The sequence below is a fragment of the Artemia sp. Qi Xiang Cuo genome, chromosome 2, assembly GCF_049724085.1.
Source record: "Artemia sp. Qi Xiang Cuo chromosome 2, ASM4972408v1, whole genome shotgun sequence".
Taxonomy (NCBI): Eukaryota; Metazoa; Arthropoda; class Branchiopoda; order Anostraca; family Artemiidae; genus Artemia; species Artemia sp. Qi Xiang Cuo.
Genome location: NC_142795.1, coordinates 95,741,137 through 95,756,858, shown reverse-complemented (window position 1 = coordinate 95,756,858; position 15,722 = coordinate 95,741,137). Strand labels below are relative to the sequence as shown.

The window sequence follows — 15,722 nt, the reverse complement described above, 5'->3', positions numbered from 1 at the left end:
ATAAGATGGAAAATTGCTCGTGTAATACCATTGCAAAAAAAAGGAGATAAATCTGATACAAATAATTATCTTCCTATCGCGATTTTATCACCATTGTCTACAGTATTGGAAAATATTCTTAAAGGAAGGATTGCTAATTATCTAAATAAAATAAATTTGTTTACATAATATTAGTTTGGATTTAGGGCAGGTCATTCAACGGAACAAGCAGTTGTAGCTCTTGTATTAGAAATAAATGACTGCTTAGATAGTACTGATCATGTATCTACTGTTTTTTATTATGTTAAAAAAGCATTTGACACTTTAAACCATGAAATTCGTTCTGATAAAATGGAAAATTCTGGTATAAGAGGGAAAGGACTAGAAATAATAAGATCATACCTTTATGGACGTAAAATCGTGGTAGATGTTGATGGTTATTTGTCTAGTTTAAATGATCTTGAAGATATTGGTGTCCCACAAGGATCAGTATTAGGTCCACTTTTATTTTTGATGTATATTAATGATATTCCACGATGTTTGCAGGGAAATAATGGTCTTGCAATTTTATTTTCAGATGACACAGCTGTTTATGTTAAATCGAAGGATTCATCCACATTGATTCAAAATTTGTTTAACACTGTTAGTTCAGTTAATCGATGGTTTGTTTCTAATTATTTGGTACCGAATTTTAAGAAGACTGAATTTATGGTTTTTGGTCATTCAAAACGTACTACTAAAAAAATTTCATGTCAGGAGCTTCAAATTGGTGACCATAAAATACGTAGAGTTCAATCATATCGTTATTTAGGATTTTTTATTGATCCCCTTTTGTCATTTCAAACTCATATTGATCATTTAAGGGTGAAACTTTCGCAAAATATTGGGTCTATGTATCGTTTGTAACATGTTTTTCCATTTTCAATTTTAAAAATAATTTATCATTCTTTGATTGCTCCTTATTTAAATTATTGCACAATTATTTATTTAAATACTTTTTGGACGCATATAAAACCCCTACAGATCCTTCAAAATAAAGCAGTGAGAATACTTGGAAATTTTTTACATTGTCCATCAAAACTTAGAGATGCATCGGAAACTGAAACATTATTTCTATTCTTGAATTTATTAGATCTGAAACATATAAGAGAACTTAATATATCAATATGGTATTTTAAAATACATGATCCTAGTAGTTATTTTTATGAAAAATCTCTGTTGATTCTGCCCCCTCCTTCGGCTCTTAGGTGTTCTGGAACATATCGAATTCCCTTTGTTACTTGTGAAAGATCTAGATTTTCAATTAGATACCAAATACCATTTATTTCAAATAAATATAGGCTGAAAGATAGAATTCAAATTGAGTCATTTCGGCAAATATCAGTTCTAAGGAAGAAAATATTAAAAATATGTATTGACCTGTGATGGTGGAATAGAATTTTTTTTTATTATTATTATTATTTTTTTTTGTTTATATTTGTTACCCATGTTGGGATAGCCTTCCATGCCCCACTTGTCCAGCGTTTGTTTTCTTTATGTTTGTTATGTTTTTGTTTTTTTCTTTAACCAGGTTTTTTTTTTCTTTCTCTCTTTTGTTATGATGAGAAAATTTTTTTTTTTTTTTGTTTGTTTTTGTGTTTTTTATTTTTTTTTTTATTATTATTAATACCCAATTTTACGAGCTTTACTCTCTGTTGGGGGTATATGTTTTGTGTTATGTTGAATTAATCAAATAAACAGTTCTTCTTCTTAAGAGAAGCAATTATTTTCTGCAAAAACTAAGGGAATCAGTAATAAGGCAAATGGAATAATCAACAGAGAAAGAGCGATACAGAAAGAAATGAGATTGGGAGAGGGGTTAAACTAAAAAGTGAGAAGGAAAAACACAGAATTAAGTAACCAATTTCTTTTCCAAATTCTAAGCATATTTTTTTATGCACGTCAGAAAATAAGAATAAAAAAAACTATGCGAAATTTTGAATAGAACTAACAAGGAAAAGAAAAATACCTGTCAATAAAAGTGAAATCACAGACCCATTTGACTTGAATATACGTTGATCCTGTCTTAACCAGCTCCAAAAATCCAGGAAATGGATGGGTTTTGGTATGCATTACTGTAGGTTGACTACATTCAAAAGTTTCAGAACAGCTCTCAACCTTCATAAATGAAATAGAAGAGAAAAGAATTATCAAATTTTATCCTAATTAACTTAAATTTTTTAACATTTGGTGTCAGCAGAAGTACTTTACCAATTACAAACTACCAGCTGGTTGGCTTGTTCTCATTTCTTTTGGAACCCATGCTATAAGCTGTGTTTTGTTAAGGAACAATGGTGAAATAGCAAACTTTCAAAACCATATCGTTATATTATCTTTAACATATTAACAATAAAAAATACAATACACAGGAAAAAACAAAGATGACAATGGTTTCATTAACATAGGGACAAAATTGGTTATGTTTTTAGGACTACTGTTTTATAGTCAAGTTGTAGAATACTACTTTATATTGACAACCCTAGAGCAGGATTTGAATTTCACAGAATTTGAAAATGCGTAGCACAGGCAAAAGTGGAAACTACTAAGAATTCGTGCCAGACTTACCGTCCATTCAGGCACACATTTCCGTGGAGGGGGACGAAAAGTACCGAAATTTTTCAAAAATATTCAAAAACACCCATATCCAATTTACTTAGCTATCTGATGAGTTGAAATCATTCCAACAACAGAATAACAAAAAAGAATAGATATAATATAGAATAAAAATAAAATAGAACAATAGAATAACAAAATAGAATAGAATAACAAAATAATGTGCCAACTTTTTTTTTAATGCTAACATCACCTTTACAAATAAATATAAGAGGCAGAATATTTCTACCAGCTAAGGAAAAATCAGGTTCAAATGTGTGCGCAGTACTGCTAATGCGGTAAGCTTAGTAGACATAAGACAAGCTAATATACCAGCTATCAGCGTCTAAAAGCAATATTTTGGCGTCAGAACAAGACAGCGCAACTTACAATCAACAAAAATTTGTAAAATATATAACATTCTAAAGTACATGCCCTCGAAGCTTTGAAAATGTACAATTTCTATGTAAAAAAAAACATCTCTATTTAATTTTGAATTGTCCCAAGGTGTACGTGATCAGTGAACCATCCATCAGCAGCCTCTTATAGACGGCTTGTATCAATAAAATGGTTCTTATTCTTATTACTCTAAAGTGGATGACATCAGTTAACCACCAGCAAACACTGCCGAATACTTAGCGTTTTGCTTACAAAAAACTCCAACTTTCTGTTGTTAGGTAGCACAGCAATAAGATAGTGTTGGTGAAAAGGTAACACGCCTGTAATATGATTCTGATTCTCTGATCATTGACCTGTGATGGTTTATAGAACAATTCATTGCAGAAAAGTTATAGTTTTAGTGTTATTTTGTCACAAAAAATAGTAAATTAATTTTCTTTTAATACTAAACATCAAGTTCAAATTTAAGTCTTAAGAAATAGAAAACGAAAAGAAATTCAACAATTCTAATATTAGAAAATGGGGGAAGAATATCTGGCACCAAAGGAAAGCGTATATTTTATACTGTACATATAAATATAGCCGTTCTATCATCTATATTGTTTGTATATAGATAACAGATATTCTACCCGAGAGAATCCAGAAAAGACCTCTGAAGACATCTTTTTAATCACAAAAGCCTTTTAAAGAAAGTAAGTAGTGTGGACACCCTAAATGAAAGGCATAAGACTCTTCGTAACGGCTTCGCTTGAAATTATATAATTAATTCCCGGATACAGGGAAAATTTTGTCCCTATGCCAGCTACTCGTTTTGCTCAATGATGCCTTAGTTTTAGATAATCCTAGATTTATTCGGTCCTGGAATCAGCTAGCACCAATAATATTTTTAGATCCTACAGGGTGGCATCGGGATACAGAAGTACCGAATTTTAGTCAGCACTTTGAGCTTTATTTGAGGTAGACAGCAAATGAACTAAGGTTCTCCTCTGGTTTTTAACGAAAAAAAATATTTAAAAAGTATTAATATGTTAACAAATTTAAGATCTTGGATCATAGTACACCTTTTGGCCCTTTTCTACACTTTTTCAGTATAATATCCCTCTCTTATCTCTCTTTCATACTCTTCTAAAATAAAGGTAAAATTACCGTAATCTTATAAACAGTGGATGGGGTTAAACCTTCAACAAAGAAGGAGGTCTGCTTACTGGCTTGCTGTGTTACGGTTTTTCTGTCTTCTAATACTGCTTCTTCCACTGATACTCGATATTTGATGAACGAGCCATATTTTATTTCAGGTTCCTTCCAAAACACTTTTATAGAAGTAGGAGAGGCTATCGTAGCGCTTATGTTTCTTACAGAAGATGGCGCTGAAACAAAAAAAAACAAGATAAGCAACTATTTACATAAATTAAAGTGTGTTCGTTTTTCCATCAAGATTATGTATTTCTTTCCATTAAATTTGCAGCTAAATTTTAAGACAATTAATTTTGAAACCACGAGAATGAACGAGGTTATATAAATACGAAATAAAAAAAAATAGAAATCTAAGGCCACAATAATAAGCTTACGACGACCCAAAGCTGAAGCTGTTGTGAGCAAGTCCGTACCCAGATAGGGGAGGGGGTGGTAGGGGGATTTGAACCCCCAACCCTCCGAAATGTTTGTTTGACTCGTAAAAACGTAACAAAAATGAATATAAACAAATTTTGTATGCGTTTTTTGATTTTTTTTTGTACCCCCCCCCCCCGAAAAAAAATCTTTAAGTAAAACCCCCTCCGAAAAAAAATCCTGGGTACGGCCTTGTTTGTGAGTAGCGAATGACACAAGGCTACATTGCAAGGGCGGAAGACCCATATGTACTTCTCAGGCTGCATTTGTGAGGTTTAAATCGTGTTTTCAAAGCATATTCTAGCTCATTTTTTTTCAGGTTTGGAGGGCTATTCAAGAATTCTGCCCTTTCTTATAAAATATAGATTAATTTAAATCTCAAACTCACCCCCTACCCCTCGTAACTGATGACACATTTTGATTCCGTTTTGTTAGTATTGACACCAATCTTGTTTCTTCTTAAGTCATATTAAATTGATACATACAAACGGTCACATATATTTTTTTTTTTTTTTTTTTTTTTTTTTTTTTTTTTGGAAAGGATGACCTCTAGGGTTTAGAGGTCAACGATACCTGACCCCACTCCCTTTCCCATCTGCGCACAGGCAAGATCCAGAATAATGGAAAACCCTATATAAGACCTTATCCTAAGTCTGGTGTCAGTCAAAATACAGCTAGTGTTTTGAAAACTTTAAGGAAAGAAAACAACTGAAAATAAGAAACTGAAATAAGAAAATGTTTGTTTGAAAAAAAGACAGTTCAGAATCCTCGAAGTAAGCATTAAGGAACATTTTATTTTTAATGTGGGAAAAAATGATTGGATAACTATATGTAAAAAATGACAGTATAAAGAGAAAACCTTGAGGAAAAATTAGCATAATCCGCTGATTTAAACAGCTACAGTAAATATGAATACTGCTTACCTGCTGGTTTTGTTTTGATTGTAATTGGCCCATATCCAGAATTGCGTTTGCTCATCTTTTCAGAGAAGAAATTTGATACAACTACATATGCAACGTATTCAGTGTTCGGTGTTAGGTTAGACAACCGAGTATTCGTTGTATGAACTTTGACCGTATCACAGTTAAGATATGAGTCATTACAACTGCTGACGGAACCATAGTGGACTGTGTAAATAACTGACGGAAGAGATGGTACTTTGCAATTTAAGGGGTATACGGGTAGGGGTAGTTTTAATTCAACATAATAGCTGGATATGGTTCTAATAACTGCTTTGTAGTTTATGCTGACTGATGAAAGGCAGCTGATATCTGAAAAAGAAAGAAAGTACAAGAAAAAGTCAAAAATATTTTGGATATTTTAAAAACTTGCACAAAAAGTGGATAGGTGGTGACGATAGGGGGTAGTAAATAGAGTAAATGGTAGATAGATAGATAGACAGATAAATTGTACTTCATACAAATATAAACAACACAAATAATTAAATAGGGACCCAACAGGGATCTAAGCTCGAAAGGAAGGCTAACAATTATTACAATGAGTTCAAGTACACCAAAATAAAAATAAAGAAGATAAACCAAAAAAACATCATAATATATAGAAGGAGAAGGACAAAGGAGGCTACCCCAGCACGGCAAAATCTAAAAATAATGCTAAGAAAGAAATTATCAAGAAGAATCATCCCGTCATCAAAGGTTATTAATATATTCTACTAATTTATTCTTTAAAAGTGATCGAATATTAATATTTTTAAATTTACTATTTAATTTTAGCCTATTTGCTATAGAAAAGATTTGGTATCTTATTGAAAATTTATCTCTTTCACAATTAACCAAAGGGATTCTATACGCTTTAAAACGAGCCGACGAAGAAGCGAGTGAGCGAATAGGGGTGACAAGAATTTGTCATTCATAAAAATAACTCGCCGGATACTGAATGTCATAATGCCAGAGCGATAATTGCAAATCCCTAAGTTGATTAAGGTTTAATATGAATGAATGACTTTATTCAGTGATTAAACCCGTACAGAGTATTTCACTATCTAATCTACAAAATATAGCATAAAATATCAAAAACTGAGAATCACAAGCAAAATAATAAACACCACACAGAAATAAGGAAAAGGAAAAACAATAAATTGACAACAATTATTAGCACTTAATAGCATTAAGGTCTAATATATGAAGAAACAAAAATAAAGTTGTTGTTTCACAAAGATTTTGAAGTTGTGCAGGACAATGAAAGACAGTACCAAGGATTCTTACGGCTTTATTTTGCCATGTCTGGAGGGGTTTAAAATGATTAGGAAATGTATTTAGGTAAATAATGGGACAATATCTATTAAAGAATGATAAAGAGTTTTAATAATTGAAAAAGGAAAAACATACTTTGATCGATGTAAACATCCTAAATTTTGGGCTAATTTTATACGGAGATGGTCAGAATGACTAAGGAAATATAAAAGCTCATCAAGAATAATCCCCAAATATCTATATGTCTTAACCCGTCTAATTCTCAACCCAGAAACAACTAACTCATCAATCCCAACTTTAGCAGCTCCTTGCTTAGATCTCCCGAAAACCATAAAATCTGTCTTAGACAAATTAAGAACTAGACGATTACAAGAAAACCACTGGATAACTGAATTCATTTCAGACGCCATATTCTCGATCAATAATGAATGAGTTTTAGCTTCAACAGATACCACTGTATCATCAGCAAACATAAGTGCTGCTAGGCTATCCTTATAGGATAGACAATTAGGGAGATCATTTTTATATATCAAAAATAGTAACAGTCCAAGTATAGACCCCTGGGGCACTCCAATATCATCCAGGGAGTAAAGCTGAGACAGATGGCCTTGTAGGTCTACTTGGAATCCATGATTACATAGATATGACTTTATTAAATCCAATATGTTTCCATGGATTCCAGAGATATTTAATTTTTCAAACAAAACGAAATGATTTAGAGTATCAAATGCTTTTTTTATATCGTACAAAATGCATGATAAATATTTACCATTATTCAGTAAACCATTAGTTTTAAGCAAAAGGGCTGCAACTGCTTGTTCAGTAGAACGACCCGGTCTAAACCCAAACTGGCTTTTGGTTAAAAGATTTTTTTATCTAAATAAGACAAAATTGTTTTGTGAAATAACTTTTCCAAAAGCTTCGACAAAGAATAAGTATTGCAATAGGTCAGTAATTATCAACATTAGTTTTATTACCTTTTTTATACCCTGGGATAACTCCGACAATTTTTCATTTAGTAGGGAATACCCCAGAAGATAAACACAAATTAAAAATATAAACAAGAGGTGTATGAATTACAGATGCAAGGTGTTTCAAAAGATTAGTTGAAAGTCCATCCAAACTTAATGAATTACCTCTATTACATCTATTAAATTTTTTTCAAATTCATCAAGACTAACTGGGGTCAAAAACATACTTGTATCCTCTGATTGAGGAAGGTATTCTTTATATGAATGAGCTGAAGTCAAGCCAAGACCACGAGTAACATCAGAACCAATAATAGCAAAATGGGCACTGAAAGATTCTGCAATAGCTCCATTTCCCTTTGATTCAAGACCATTTTTATCTATTAATAATTCTGGGTAAAAATTATACCAATTGTTTCCAATCTTTCATTTAATTAGATTCCATGTTTTTTGGGGTGAATCAGCATTTCTAAAAGAATTTTCAAAATACCTTTTCTCACTCGTTCTAAGCGTTTTCACCAACATATTTTTATATTTTTTAAATCCTATGATATTATCAGGTGATGAATATTTCATTCTTATCTTATATATACGATTTTCTTCATAAACTGATCTCAGGAGTGACTCATTAATCCATGATTTTCGTGGAAAATTTTTTTTACGATGTATTTTTTCATAAGGACAATGATGGTCTAATTGTTCATTTAATACTCTATTAAAAAATATCCAACCATCTATTAGGATCTCTCTAAAGCGAGAGAATATTGTCAATAAGCGAAGTAGATGAGTCGGCTACACGTGACGGGACAAAACAAGCCGGATATAAATTACAAGAAAGAGAACATTCTAAAAATTGCAATGCATAATTATCAATAATATGATGGTCTGAAGGTAAACATCTCATTAGGTCTATGTTAAAGTCGCCAAGGATCATGAATGGAATACGCAGACTTGAAAGGTAAACTAGTATATTTTCCAGTCTACTTAAGAAATTTACAATACTAAAAGAGAGGGGACGGTATATCACTACAATTAAGAGTTTTTCATTATTAGGCAAAAAACATTCAACTACACAACATTCAAAATTCATTTCAATATTAAACTGTAAAAAATCATCCCTCATTCCTGCAGGAATATAATTTTTAATTAAAACAGCTAGGCCCCCCTTTTTTTTACTGGGTTCTATTTCTATCAAAAAATTGGTAATCTTTTACATCAATTTTATTTGCAGAAATTTCATCTAGGAAAGTCTCACAAATGCCTAAAATATCAGTTCCCGAATCATATAAAAACATCTCAATCACACCCCGTCCGCTCACCCATCCCCGACAGTTCCAAAACGATATCCTCCTAGAACAAGAATTTTTTGACTCATTAAAAAATACATATTTATTTGGTGGAATATTGAAAGAACGTGAAATATCATTAATCTCATGAGCTAAATGATCTTGAAAAACCGAATTAAATAAAACTGACCTTCTTTCTAATTCCTCTAACCTTGATAACGGGATTTCATTCAAATCACTATCCATTATCATAATTTAGTGCCACGCGAAAAGATAGCCTCCCATTCTCCCCCCCCCCCCACCAGAAACGAAAAAAATTGAAAATCTCACTGAATGGGCTCTCACAGTTAAGATATGAGTCATTACAACTGCTGACGGAACCATAGTGGATTGTATAAATAGCTGACGGAAGAGATGGTACTTTGCAATTTAAGGGGTATACGGGCAGGGTTAGTTTTAATTCAACAAAGTAGCTGGATATGGTTCTAATAAATACTTTGTAGTTTATGCTGACTGATGGAAGACAGCTGATATCTGAAAAAGAAGGAAATTATAAGAAAAAGTCAAAAATATTTTGAATATTTTAAAAACTTGCACACAAAAGTGGATAGGTGGTAATAATAGGGGATAGTAAATAGAGTAAATGGTAGCAATGCCATAATAGATTGCTCCAAGGCTGTTTTGTATTTCAGCATAATGGTGGAAAACAAACTTATTTGTGTTTTCAAGCCTCCTCCCCTCCAGAAAAATGAGCTTTTTTCCCTTCGAGATTTTGGGATCCGGTCGGTTGACAACTTAGTCCAAAGTAATCCAAAATATTTCTGTGATTCGTACATGCTGAAATATTTTGTTGGTGACATTCTTTAGTAACCATTTTTCTTTAATTATCAAGAAACTATCCTTAAATTCAAGCTATTTTTTTTTATGTAAGTCAATGGTTAAAAATGGTTTAAAGTTTCGCTTTGACAAAGCGACTTCTGACAATGCGGCTATGAATTAAAAGAAAAAAAAAGAAAAGCTATGATTCAACTCATCTATGAGCTTTTCTTTCTATTGTTGTTTACATTTCAGTTTCTACTTGTATAGTACCTATTTTCCTTTTCTGCTACTTAATACCAGTAAAATTCCGCTACTTAATGTTCGAGCCTTCTGTTGTTTTAATAGGCTCTAAACAAATTGAATTGAAATAAATAATTCTCCTCTGTATTAATCATATAAAGCTTTTTCTATGATAAAACAATCGTCCTTTGTTGATTCTTAGACGTTTGCTCGACTCCAGTTCTAAGGAAGGCACTGATCCTCGTGTGTAGATTTTTATTTATTGCCGACACAGGCATTAAAACAGCTCATGGAATGTTTACAGGAAAGTAGCACAAGCAAGACACATTAGTCTAAGCATATGCTTAATATTAGTGGCGCATATAAAAAACATAACTACATGCCGCAACCTGCACGCCAAGGAACAAAAGAATTGTGAATTAAACCACATTAATTATAGGGTCTAAAATAACGAATAAAAATATTTATGAAAATAAATAATTTTGTCAATGGGATTACGTACTCTCTTTTTCTCTCACCCAATCTCTCTATTTCTGTCGTCATCTCCCTCTCTCTCTCTCTCTCCCTCTCTCTCTCTCTCTCTCTCTCTCTCTCCCTCTCTCTCTCTCTCTCTCTCTCTCCCTCTCCCTCTCTCTCTCTCTCTCTCTCTCCCCTCTCTCTCTCTCTCCCCCTCTCTCTCTCCCCCTCTCTCTCTCCCCCTCTCTCTCTCCCCCTCTCTCTTTGTTCTTTCCTGTCTCTGTAACTCTTGCCCTCCATGGCTCCCTCCGTTTTAAATTTGGATAAAGAATCTGGATCATTTTTTAGATATAATTGTGAGCTAAAAGGCGTAAAGATGATATAAAGCATTTAATAATTTTAGGACAACTTTCATAAAACCCCTTTATATGAAAGTTGATAAGAGTGAGTTTGATAATTACAGATGGCTTTAGCTCGATTTCTGAACGAGGCAGATTACTTAGCATTATGAGACCTCTTATACTAAGAGGGGCTCTAAATAAACTGCTAAGAGAAGAACAACATAGTTTCAGAAAGGGAAGAAGTGCAAGTTTCACGCTTAGATTTAGTCCTTAGTGTTGTAGATTATGTACAGGCATTTCATTCAGCTTATAGTGAAGCTTTAGTGAAGGTCCTATCTTTGTATTTTACACCAGATAAGTGCATAAAAGGGATTAGTGATATATGGAAGACTAATGTCACTGAGATAGAGGAGTAAGGCTAGAAGGAGTTAGGTTAGAAGTTTGGTGTGGGATGAGGAGTTAATGAAGGTTGTATCCGATCCTCATTTATATGGATGGTTTTGCACGACTTTGTCCTAAGGAACACAGTAAAGACTAAGGGAGAACCTGACATTAAATGGGAAAATAGAATCTTCCTAGAATATGATTATGCAGAGGATTTGAGTGTCCTAGATACAAATGTTAATGGAATGAGTGAACTTTTGGAGGTTTTGAGAGTTTGGAATGCAAGAATTGGCTTGTAAATTAACGTTAAGAAGTCTGTGTCGCTCAGACTAGGAATAAAGAGGTGATGTTAGAAGGGCTTAGGAATGTTTGCTGAATATTTCCCAGAGAAATTGTATAAGGATACTTACAAGTAGGCCTGCCGGTTTGACCGACCGTGTATCAAACAATAAAATGTACGAAAAAGGTGACTCGACCACAATTTCTATGGCGATAATAAAAAAGGCTAAAATAGCAAAGCTAGGTTTTACCAATGAAGGAAGACAAGATTGCCAAAGACTGTGCCGTATGGTCATCCATTTCGGGCCCCAACGAAAATCGTTTATTTTCGAAAAACGAAAATAAGCTGAGTGGAATGAGGAGTGTGCACAGCCCTGGTGGATTTGGGTGGCTTAGTGATGTAGTGAGTTGTTAGTAGTAGTAGTAGTAATAGTAGTTGTTGTAGGGGTAACTATAACACCTAAAATAAAGAACTCGATATTTTATTAAATGCATAAGAACATGCATGAATTCAAAAGACCGTTGAGCTTTAAACTTACCAATTCGAGTCTCATGACTGTGGGACAGGAGGAGAGGGGGGGGGGCATTTTTATATAGCTATTATATAATTTTGTCAGCTAGGATGTGGTGACAACCTTTTATTATCCCCAGCATTTTCCCTCGTACGTTCTTGTGGTGACAATATGATCGGAACTATGACATAATTTACTATAATAACATATGTAAATTACCCCAGCAATACACAAATCACACTGAAATACTCAAATCACACTGAAAAACTAAAATACCTCAAGTGCTAATTTTGTGAGATTCTTAATACAGTATATTTACTGCTGAAAATGCCTAAGTTTTAAAGCTTATTTACTCAAGTAGCGAAAAAACATATACTTGCCTTCAAGGCTGTTTTAAATCTGATCATAAAACGAATAGTCCTTTCTTAATGAGGGCATAATCCTTCCTAACAAAAGATTAGCGTAAGACATGTGCTTTTCAACGTTAGGTTAGGTTAGGGAGAATACAAATTATGAAAGGAGCGGATTTTTATGCCACTTTTTGAAGTGCCACTTTGATTTTATGCCACTCTTGAATTTTGTTTTTAATATTTAATCTGAAGTAATATTAATCAGGTTTTAAGCTACTACATTATAAAAGACCTAAATTCCTAAATGGTTAATGTTATTGATGCTAACAGATACGCTCGTTAGAAGCGATGGGGCTGATTGGATCCCCTTTCTGTTGTCACTTAGGTCTCGATAAGGCTGCCTTTTGAAGGCATTATTTTTCAATATTTTTAACATGGGAAGGAATCCTTTGAACGAATATTGAGGAAGGAATCCCCCCCCCCCAACCTTTCCCCACTGTATGCAGGTATCAGAATAATTTATCGAAGTTTTTTTAATTTTCGATCATTATTTTAAGTTTTTTCTATAATGGAACGTTGTTACGGATTTCGACCTATGTGTGCAAAAACGAACAAGAAGAAGTGGGTTTAATTTGATTGCAAAAGTCAAATACAACCAGACTACATGAAAAAATACAGCACAACAAAACGCTGGTGGAAAAAAAATAGAAAGACCAGTAATTTTTTCTGCAATCACACCACTAAGCGACTACAGTGGTAATCGCAGCTGTTGGGCTAAGTTAATGAGACTACCAGGAGGGAAAAAGTTAAGGTAAGGTTTATAAAACCTTACTAAAAGGTAAGGTTTATATTGAAAATTTGCAGGGTGTACCAAGTTCCTATCTTCCCCTCTTCAGCACTTTTAAGGTAATGAAAAACTTTGAAGAAAAACCGGTTCTACTTTGGTTTCGACTTTACTTTTCATAGATCTTGAGCCTTGCCAGGGTGGTTGGTTTTAGGACTTTATTAGGTTATAAGCTTTATTTTTAAGACCTTTGTTCACGTGCTCCTTAAGTCTCATATTTTTAAGCCTTAGAACTTTACAAGGTATTTTTAAGTTATCATCTTCACCTCTTCACGGCTTGTATGGTAATAGCCTTGAAGGAAGGCTGTTTCTACGTTGGTTTGGTTTCCTTTTCATAAACCTTTGGGCTTGTCATGGTGGACGTTTCCAGACTTGGCCATGTAGTAAGCTTTTCTTAGGAAGTTGGCTTACGTAGTCTCTAACCCTTACACTTAGTGAAAGAGGAGAATTAGAATTATAAAAATACCTCTAAACTGGATTCCGAAAGTTTTATTTATCTAACATCAATATTTTCCGACTTCATGAGATATCACTACTTTTTAAAGAAGAGGGGGAAAAGTGTGATCTTGGAAACAAGTTTTCGTATCCTAATCTGAGTTTTAGATGTAGTAAACCTTCAATCTAATATCCATTTTCAATGTTATTTATCAAAATGTTTTGACTCTTTTTAAATATGCTCAACTAATTTATGTCTTATTTCATCTTACTCCGGGCGTTTAAACTTTAACCTTTAATTTTTACGTATTTTATATCAAAGTAAAAAGGGAACTGCCTTCTCTTGGATCTTGTGCTAGGCTTTTTCAGAAATAAAATGTTATCTTATCTAACACAACATACATTTATGAGTATATTCTGCACATCTGTATCATTCTTGATCTATGAATTTGATCCCTAAGAAGAAAGCAACAAAATAGAAAGAAAGCAGAAAAGGAAAGAGGAAAGAATGTGAATAAGTTACCAATAACTAAACTTACTGGGATAGGGCTGAGTTCCTACTATGCTCAAAGCTTTATAAACAGTTTCATTCTGAATTAGATTGGCAGAGCCGTTTTTACCAGTAGACACTAGGTTACCGTTGAAGATGAAAGTCAATGTTTCTTCCATCACTATGGTTCTATTGCAGGATTTCATTAATGAGCCATCACAATTTATAAGAATGAGTTCAGGTCTATGATCCTTATATGTTATCATACTGGAGCAAATATTTTGCTTTACAGCACAATATTCTGTTGAAAGTTGTTGATAATGAGAAGATATATTGTGAGTCATAACAACCACTTTTCTATTTTGATATTGAACGGTAACAAATGTCCTGAAAGAAGAAGAAAAGGCTAATAGAAAATTTACAATTCAAAATGAATAGCCCCTAATATAAACACCCTTAAGATGGAAGTCCATCAAAACAAAGAAGGTCATAAAAATAAGAATCGCTCTCTCTCTCTCTCTCTCTCTCTCTCTCGGTCTCTCTGTCTCTCTCTCTCTCTCTCTCTCTCTCTCTCTCTCTCTCTTTGTGTCTCTGTCTCTCTCTCTGTGTCTCTCTCTCTCTCTCTCTCTCTCTCTCTCTCTCTGTGTATCTCTCTCTCTCTGTGTTTCTCTCTCTGTGTGTCTCTCTCTCTGTCTCTTCTCTTCTCTCTTTGTGTCAGCAAGTATAGCCCTATTCTTATCCTTTGAGTGTATATCAGAATGCTTATGTGATTTTTCACAATTATTTTTGCAATATTTCCTCATTTAACCTTATTTTTTTACAATATATCTTATCCTGAGACAAATAAAAGAGAGAAGAAAAATGTTATGAATGACGAGAAGAGAGAGCATAGTCCTTTCTAAAATAAAACTTTATTGATAAATAAATAACGAAAGAACAGACTGGAAATAAAATAATGAATAAAAAATGAAATCATAATAAATAAAAAATAATAATTAAAAATATACCAATAATAAATAAATTATATTATTTCATAGATAGTAAAGCAACTTTAATGAAATTGTGAAAGACAGTTTTTAATGTTTTGTTATTGAATGAGAACTACGCTTCTACTTAGCTGTACGTTGCTGTACTAACTAATTTGCTGGGCTTTAAAGTGCTTAAAATAAATAAAACTCAGAAGATAGAAACGGCAGCAGGGATATTTTTTTTCTTAAAAAATGTAACCATGGACGAAAAATTTTCTTCCAATAGAATTATAATATCGTTATTTTCAAGCAGCTGAAAGCTTAAGGAAAATATTCATAAATATCAAATAACGTCTTACTGTTGTAGTGCCTGAAACGCCTTCAGGTAATCTTTAGTACAAAAATCAAATAGCATGCCAGTAAACTAAAAGTAATGAAAAGACGCAAAATAGAAAAGAAAACAGAAGGGAATACAGAAATACTGAAACTGTCAGAAGCAAATAACAACAAAACCTGCTAA

General features: G+C 33.1%; 1 protein-coding gene across 1 annotated transcript in view; it reads right to left on the bottom strand.

Annotated features, from left to right (window-relative positions):
• sev (receptor protein-tyrosine kinase sevenless) overlaps nt 1–15,722 on the bottom strand; it is a 179,353-nt gene that overhangs the window by 37,370 nt on the left and 126,261 nt on the right. Inside the window, exons 22-25 of the mRNA XM_089104666.1 lie at nt 14,284–14,621; nt 5,541–5,888; nt 4,156–4,376; nt 1,988–2,136 (exon numbers count right to left, since the gene is read on the bottom strand). Of these exons, the coding sequence (XP_088960792.1) occupies nt 1,988–2,136; nt 4,156–4,376; nt 5,541–5,888; nt 14,284–14,621 (1,056 nt within the window). The remainder of the gene's footprint in view (nt 1–1,987; nt 2,137–4,155; nt 4,377–5,540; nt 5,889–14,283; nt 14,622–15,722) is intronic.